This window comes from Zerene cesonia, chromosome 5, assembly GCF_012273895.1.
Source record: "Zerene cesonia ecotype Mississippi chromosome 5, Zerene_cesonia_1.1, whole genome shotgun sequence".
Classification (NCBI taxonomy): domain Eukaryota; kingdom Metazoa; phylum Arthropoda; class Insecta; order Lepidoptera; family Pieridae; genus Zerene; species Zerene cesonia.
The window spans coordinates 4,820,193-4,828,673 of NC_052106.1; the positions used below are offsets into that span (position 1 = coordinate 4,820,193).

The 8,481-nt window shown below is 37.4% G+C and overlaps 1 protein-coding gene across 1 annotated transcript in view; it reads right to left on the reverse strand.

The window, feature by feature from the left end:
- Positions 1 to 8,481, reverse strand: part of LOC119840182 (msx2-interacting protein-like) — a 54,332-nt gene that overhangs the window by 352 nt on the left and 45,499 nt on the right. The window contains exons 3-10 of the mRNA XM_038366695.1: positions 6,991 to 7,173; positions 4,539 to 4,803; positions 3,568 to 3,897; positions 3,172 to 3,462; positions 1,845 to 2,045; positions 546 to 664; positions 242 to 361; positions 24 to 162 (exon numbers count right to left, since the gene is read on the reverse strand). Of these exons, the coding sequence (XP_038222623.1) occupies positions 24 to 162; positions 242 to 361; positions 546 to 664; positions 1,845 to 2,045; positions 3,172 to 3,462; positions 3,568 to 3,897; positions 4,539 to 4,803; positions 6,991 to 7,173 (1,648 nt within the window). The remainder of the gene's footprint in view (positions 1 to 23; positions 163 to 241; positions 362 to 545; positions 665 to 1,844; positions 2,046 to 3,171; positions 3,463 to 3,567; positions 3,898 to 4,538; positions 4,804 to 6,990; positions 7,174 to 8,481) is intronic.

Here is an 8,481-nt window from a genome sequence, read left to right on the forward strand (position 1 = left end):
AAAAATAGAGCGTAAATAATTACTTTAGAATGTTTTCTATCTTCAGGGCTGGAGTCATGTCGATGTCTATGAGCGCGATGCGGTGACACGACAACAGATTGCAGCCGATCATCATAGGGGGCCTCGTCCGTTGGTGGACTAGACCCCAATTCTTCATATACCCTAATTGGAAAAAATAACTTTAATAACAAATTTACTTTGAATAATTTAAGACACTATAATTTAGAAGATAAATCCTGACCTGTATCTGCGATCGGCCGCATAGTCGGTTGGATCGTAATGATCGTGTGTATATCTGGGTGTTCTGGACGAACCTCGTCCAAAACTTGGTGCACGAGATCGTGACGTACCGGTCTCATATCTGTGTAAATCAATACAAATTTAAAATATTACTATAAACACTTGAAACAATTTGAGATTCACTACAGGATTAAAACTAAGATAAATAAATCCTATTATTTAGTTAGTGATATTTGTAAATAATCAATCAGATATCAATTTATTTAAATAATGTTTTATTTAAGTCAGTATTTTATATTAAATACCTCAATTGTTCATGCCTTGCAGTCGGAAGGTAGCGGCCTGTTAGGTCAGCATTCAACCGCTCAGAACTCGAAAGAGTCGAAGATCCACCGTGTTTCTCCAACTGCTCGTAGAATGCATCCTAAGATTCAACATTTATTTTAAGATGTGTCAATCTTTCTCTTTTATAATTAAATGCCTGCAGTATAGGATATTTTGTGGATATTATATCAATTAAACAGGTTCTTTAACAATGATATATAGGCATTGTATGATTGCATCATACATATATGATGGCAAGTATTATTACCGACACCTTTTCTCTACAATGAGTACCTTAGAGAATACATAAGCAAGCTATAGAGCACCGGTCAGTGAGCACAAGTAGAAACAATCTCCCCTTTTTTTTCTTGTTGAACTCGATCAGTGTGAACAATACGCGTCACATCGAGTCGAGAAAATGGCGAAATGTGCGGTGTCATACTGCAAGAATGATTCCCGTGTGTGAAGTAAAATATATATAAAAATAACATTTCTTTTCTTCGGTAAATAGTATTTAATCAGTAATTAAATTGTTTCTGAAATTTTGAATTTTGAAGGGCGGGAAGAGCGTCATACTCTGTCACCGGTAATTTTTTCTCAATTCACATTGTTATACTTTAGGCATTATGGGATACGATTTATGTTTTATCGTCATTTAAAACGTAGTGTATAATCATAATAAATAATAATAAATATTTATTGTAATTTCACAAATTATATTTCTAAACCATTAACACAATAACACATTTTTCAGCAATTGCAATGCATGCATATACATAATCATTTGGTACATTTGATATGTGCTGTGATTAAAAAAAAAATTTAAGAATAAGCACCATATAAAGAAATGTTCCGAAAACGATACGGCAAGTTTTAAACAAAATATCTTATTTAACTTAATACTTCAAACTTACAACTTCAAAATACTTCGTTTCTATTTTTTCAATAAATACCTTTTTAAATAATAATTGTGGAACAATCCATACGTTACACAATTGTAATAATTCCAACTATCGATATTTTCCCTGTATCATGCATGAATGATACAGGGAAAATATATATATAATATGAATGCCACTATCAAAACTCTTATCTACAACAAGTAGTATCTAAAACAGATCTGCTTACGATAGGCACAACGGAAAGGGGTGACACCCGCGCTCTATAGCTTGCTTACGTAAACTTTAACATGAGTACTAATGATTTAATTATTCTTATTTCTCAATCAAGTGGAGTCAAACAGCGCACACAGCGCACACACGTACAGTGGAGACATTCACCTGACATTCCCTGGAGGCGTAGTCGACGCAAAGACGCGGCTGGTCGGGCTCGGCGGCCGAGAGGTGCGCGGCGAGGCGGCGCAGCTCGCGCACGGCGGCGCCGGCCGCGGCCGCCTGCTCGAAGTGCACCAGCGCCGCGCCCGCCGCGCGGTCCACGCACACGGACGTCGCCGCGCCGCACCGCGATATCGCCGCCAGCACCTGATGTTACATTTCTTTGCATTCAAATCATATTTCTCGACAAGGACGCCAAACAATCAAATAAATATATATTAAGCTTTTGCCGGCGGCTTCGCTTACGTTTAATCTAAAGAATTCTCGAATCCACCTGAAGAAACGCAAACATTTCCATTAAAATCGGCCCAAGCATTTAGAAGGACAAATACACGCACTACGAAAATTTAAAATGCACATTGAGCAAAAAAATAGCGCACAACATGATTTGGTCACAATAAAAGATATCGCGAAATTCGTGTTATGGCTATAATAAAAGAGCTCATGACTTATTGTGAAGCTAACGACTTTTTGAATGGATTTATGCCTGTCCGTCGGTGTCAAGATGAACCAATTATGTTCAGAACGCGTCGTGGCTTTTAGTCATTACCACAACGCGACGAGGTCCAATCAGTAGCATATCAGCCAACGACACGAATTTCGCTTTATTATATTTCTATGATTATCATAAGGCGCCATGAGCGTTTTTTTTAGTCATAAGTTATGACTAAAAAAAACGTTATGTTTTGTATTTGTTATGACTCATAACAAATTTCACGATGGTAATTTTTCGCTTAGTCAGCGATTTCGGTGTTTGAGCGTAACATTACCTAAATACATAGAACATTTGAATGTGCAGTCCAATATGATATATGCAATGTAATCATCAAGTGCTGGTACAAATTTTTATCTTGTAGATGTCACCGTAAAATTTGAAACACCCCAACAATGAGAATATACCGCAGTTATATAGCGAGAATTTATTTTACATCCGCGCGTTAGATTTCATTTTATACTATGCTAGTTATTCACATAGCTCATGCGAATGTTTTACATTTTCAACCACCTTCAAAAACGGAGGATTTTATCAATTCGGCTGTATTATTTTTTTTTTGTGCGTTTGTTACAATAACTCCCCACACGGTGAAACGATTTATATGATTATTTTTTATTTGAAAGCTGGTACATGGTAGAGTCTTGACGATTTGAAGGCGGTTTTGTATTATATTTTCAAGTATTATGTCGTTGTAATCTTGACTATATAGCATATACTAGACTGTGCCCTGCAATGAAAATATATCAAAAACTTCGATTAAAAAAAGTATCCGCAAACCTGTTTTTCCGTGTGTTCCGTGAGACCGTCGACCCAAACACAAGTGGTGGCGACAGGCTTTCCAAAACCGAGTTTTACTCTTGAACTGCCCACATATTCGCCATCCATTGCTCGGATCGCTTCCACCACGCTGGATATGGACGCATACTGACAGAAAGCGTAGCCCGCGCCTCCACCACTGCCCTTCTTGATGTCAATTTCTATTATTCGACCGAAATGCTTGAACTTATCCCGCAGTTGTTGCTGTGTTACATCCTTCTCCAAATTCCCGATAAATAACGTCCGAGTCGCCTGAAATGTAATGCACGAAAATGAAATGTGTCGCAAATAAAGAACATGTTTAAATTTAGGATGTTTCCATTCACATTTAGCTAATTTAATGGAAAAAAAAATCACCTTGGGGTGGTATTCATCAATATCAGTCTCATAGGGTTTCGCCGACTCGGCGTCATCATCGCAACTTTGGTGAGGAGCCACAGAGATCTTGCAACCAAAAAAAAGTTTATCCTGTGACACTTCTAGAGCCTTTTCTACATCGGACGGTTTTTTAAAGCGGACCACCGCATACCGATCCGCATTTTGACCAACAACTTTTACCCAAACAACTTTTCCGTGCTTTTTGTATTCATGGTAGAGACCATCTTTCAGGGAACTATCGGTCGACCTTGTAGGTAAATTTCTAACACAGATTGCAAGAGGTCTTCCATTTGCTGTTGATGCTCCCCACTGAAATACAAATTTGATATTTTGATTAGTTCTTTCTACTTATTCATTACACTATTATGGAAAAATATTCAATAAATGAACCAAATCCTAACACATGTATTGAGTACAGCAAGAAGCATTTTGTTCAGAGACATACGTAACATTTTTATTTGTTACCTTGTGTTCAAAACCCATGGTTATTGGTGACTATTACTTATATGAAAGTATACAAGTATACAAGTGACAATTATACCGTTACGAATATCTGAATTTATTGGGGATTTCGAGCACGCTTTGGCGTGAATTAGAGCGGCTCGGACCTGGGAATGTGCAATGCACACCCTCACAGCAGGTCGACGTGTAATAGTAGCATAAGAATGCTACCGTGTTTCATTCGGTGAGTGAAGGAACCAGAAACCACATCATTTTTCCATACCATTCTTAGTCCATTTCTTTCTTCCCCACATAAATTTATTCCTCTATCCCTTGTCTTTAAAAGTCGGAAATACATTTGCAATGAATGAGCAAAATAATAAATTGCAAATTTTCATAGGCAGTGGTAGCCAGCTCCTTTGCAATTACTTTAATACTTTGCTCCTTTAATTACTACATAAAAAATAATTCAGTTGCATATACGAAGTATTCAGGTGTATCAGTTATACCTGGTGCGGGTGCGTCGAAGGGGTCCTGTGGTTGGCGTGATGAGGGTGCGGATGCTGCTGGTTGGCGGGTGGTGGCGCGGCGGGGGTGGACGCTCGCGACGTGTCACTGGGCTCAGGCGAGCTGGACTCCGAGCGCGACGACCCGGAGCCCGACTGCCGCCGCCGCCGCTCTGTACCACCACCGGGCGTGCTCGGCGTGCTTTCGCCGCCGGTCGCGCCTCCCGTCCGCTCGCCGCTACCATACCACCGATGAAGAGGTGTAGTTCTGCAAAGTCGTTCACGTATAGCGTTAATTGCGTGATATGTATTTAGTATATTATATATGTTTCGAAAAAGACAACGAACAAAACAAAAACATGATAAGTGCAAAACAAAGCCCAATTTCACTCCTGTCGTAAGAAAAACAAGCAAGCGATAACTATACAAAACAGTGCAAAAAAATGAATTCATGCGTAGTTTTAATTTGTACGCTGTTCTTTCATTTGTACATCTGATACTACAACTATATTTGCTAACGGTGTTCATCCTGTCTACTACCGTTTAGGGGTATGAATAATAATAGCAGATTTTGACTGATTCTCAGACCTACCCGATATGCACGATATCTCATAAATGATCAAATTTGTTAAAGCGGTCACTTAGCCCGATCTTCACGCGTGTACGCATGTAACTGTAAACGTTGCAAAAAAACAGCACGTTACCTAAACTCATGCGAGTAAATATGTATGCAATAGATATACAAGGTTAAAATTAAGTTAAATGGACAATATATTTATTTTATTACATACATTTTATTTCTATCTTTAAATTTGTTCTATATGTAACAAATCTAATCTTTATGGTTACATTCCTATCCTATATATCCTACTAATCCTACTAATATTATAAATGCGAAAGTTTGTAAGGATGTGTATGCGTTTGTTGCTCTTTCACGCAAAAACTACTGAACGGATTTTCATAAAACTTTGTAGTAATATAGCTTTGATACCGGAATAACATAATATGTTAAAATTTAAAGGATTTTTTTTTTTTAATTGGGTGATAATATAACGACAACTGTTAAATAAGTCGGAAAAAATGAGCCCCCTGAGAGCTATATTGGCGTGCGCTGGCCTAATCGTTGGAATTACACAAAGATAATTACTGTAGGATTATTTGTCTTAAATAGTTCGAAATAAAAGTCCGCGACAGCATATATCTATCTTTTATGTGTAAGTCACTATGATCAAAATAGTGAACCAAACAAACAATTTTATTGGATACTATTTAACGATGCACATTTTAGAATATTTATCGAACTTTTATGAAAATAGATACATCTATCACTTTACGTATTGAATGTAGATAAACTTTGTCTTTTACACTAAGTAATTTGGACGAATAGTTTAAAAGTTATCACGATAAGATTCTAAAGCGCCTAAAAGGCGCGGCGCGCAGAGCGAGCGAGAAGCCGGCATCACTGAGTGCGCGACCCGACCGAGCAGCCACGCGACGGCTGACGTCGTTGACGGTTTTCAGTGGCCCCTGGACATCGTCACGATTAGAGAAACAATGAAATATATATTGTATTATGAAAGATATACACATCAATATAATAATTATAATAGTACTAGCTGCGCCCCGCGGTTTCACCCGCGTAAGTCCGTATCCCGTAGGAATATCGGGATAAAAAGTAGCCTATATGTTATTCCAGTTGTCCAGCTATCTACGTACCAAATTTCATTGCAATCGGTTCAGTAGTTTTTGCGTGAAAGAGTAACAAACATGTGTTGTTGTGTATGTACACATCCTTACAAACTTTCGCATAGTAGGAAGTATGTCTAAGAGAATTATTTTATCCTGCCGACCCTAACCAGAATAATAAGATAAACTAAGGAAATTATGATATTGTCAGTTGTCACCGATCCTTTCTAAGTTTTATTAATTCTGTCTGTTTAAAGTGGTTCCAAATTGAGTCTAAAGAAGTCGGTTAAAAGCAAATTCGCACATACAATATGCTAATATCAATAAAAATTATAAACCGAATTTTTGGAATTCATAATATTATTAAAAACTTACTAATTAATTGACTTAGTTTAAAAAATCATAATATGTTTTATTATCCTGTTAGAGACAGAAAAATAACAAAGGACTGTTCGAAAATGGTGAATAAAATTAACTAAAGGTACATAGCGTGCAAATCATACATTCCTTAACTTGGCCTTTCTGTTTCCTATGCTATGAAATAAATAATTTAGTTACAAAGCAAACACACAAAACTACAACATGTATATGTTTTAGATGACAAAGAAACGAAATAAAAGGAAATCTACCACAACCTGCAATGTATGCCATCCGCCAGAACCTTCCAAAAATCGGTAGAATGGCAGCACATTTTACCTAATGGAAGTGAATAAAATAAAACTAATTCTAAATTCGCAGCTCGAAGATTTGAATAGTGCAACATGCAAACCTTTCAGTGTTGGAAGGTGGCGTGGCATATGGTGCATTGGTTCGCTGGTGGTACCTGCCATACGTGGCGGGCGTATTCCCTCGCCGACAGAACTCCGTCGCACTGTCGTTGGTCCCCCGCCATGTGGCAGGAGCTGCCGCGGATGCAGCCATTGCACACGTATTATTCGCGTTTTCTTCACCTCTATTGACAATAAGAAAAACAAAGTATTATTATTCCACCAAATGTCAAATAAATTTTATTTAAATCAAGATTTGAGTCCTTAATAGTCTTATAAAAAAAGGAATCCCTATTTCTGCACTACTCTACATAAATTGTAAGTGTGGCAAGTTTCATACTGCTCCGATGGCGCAATGATCTTAAAAAGAGGTAATCCTGAAGCGATTCATCGTAGATTAAGATTACGTGAAACAATTTACGTATTTATATACATATGTGCGAAAGAACTCAAGATCGGTTGAAAGGATTTTCATTTTTGGTTTGGATTAGGACAATATTTTCATTTTGTTGTGCTTGTACAAATATGCAAACACGATTTATGCGGTAACGGATTTATAGTAATCAATTCTAGACAATGAATACATAAAAAAGAGTTTTAGTTACTTTGAGTGGTGTTGACTTATTAAACTGATTATTTAAAAATTGAACAATTCTATTTTGTTGCACCATTTCTCTTGAAAAATTTAGAAACAGATTTCAATCTGGATAAATACGATATGATTAAATTGTGCTTTTAAGAGGCCGACCTGCCATGTTTCCATTCAACCGTATTTTTTATATAATTTGGGATTCGAAATTTTTTTGTTTTTTATGATGCTATTCGGATTTAATAAAAAAAGTTACTGGTGACGGGTTTACGAGTTCGACATGCAAACGAGTCAACAAGCTTCGGAGTAACGCCTTCCAACGGAACCGAAACTGAAAAAACCACGCTAAAGTCATTCAAAAGTCAACGTGATGTTGACTGTTTTCTTGAGACAATCGCGGTGCTGTGAACTCGGAATTCGTGAGGTCAAACCGTAAATAAGGCATGTAATTTGAGCGATTTTTAAACCCACAATAAAAGTGCAGCTTCAACGAAGAAGGAACTTCAAAGAAGAAGAAAGATTTGTGGGAAGAAAATTCATGGATTTATGGATCATTTGCAGCAGGATAATGCGCCTTCGTAGAAGGCCAGCATGGTGAACGAATTTTTGACCAAACACTTAACAAATACAATCGAGTAACTACCATAATCACCAAATGTGGCACCAGCCGACTTCTTTCTTTTGCCGAAACTCCAATTTTCACTTCGTGGCACCCGCTTTTATGAATCGAAGACACAAAGGAGAATTCGCGACGATAATTGGACTCAATTCCGTAAATAGCGTTTTAAATCTTTCCTGAGGGTTAATTTTAAGGTGATAAAATAAATTTGGATGAATAACAAACAGTTTGAGTATGATTGAACTATACCCGGGACTTTCTTGTCAGAGTAGTATTTAAAGCAAT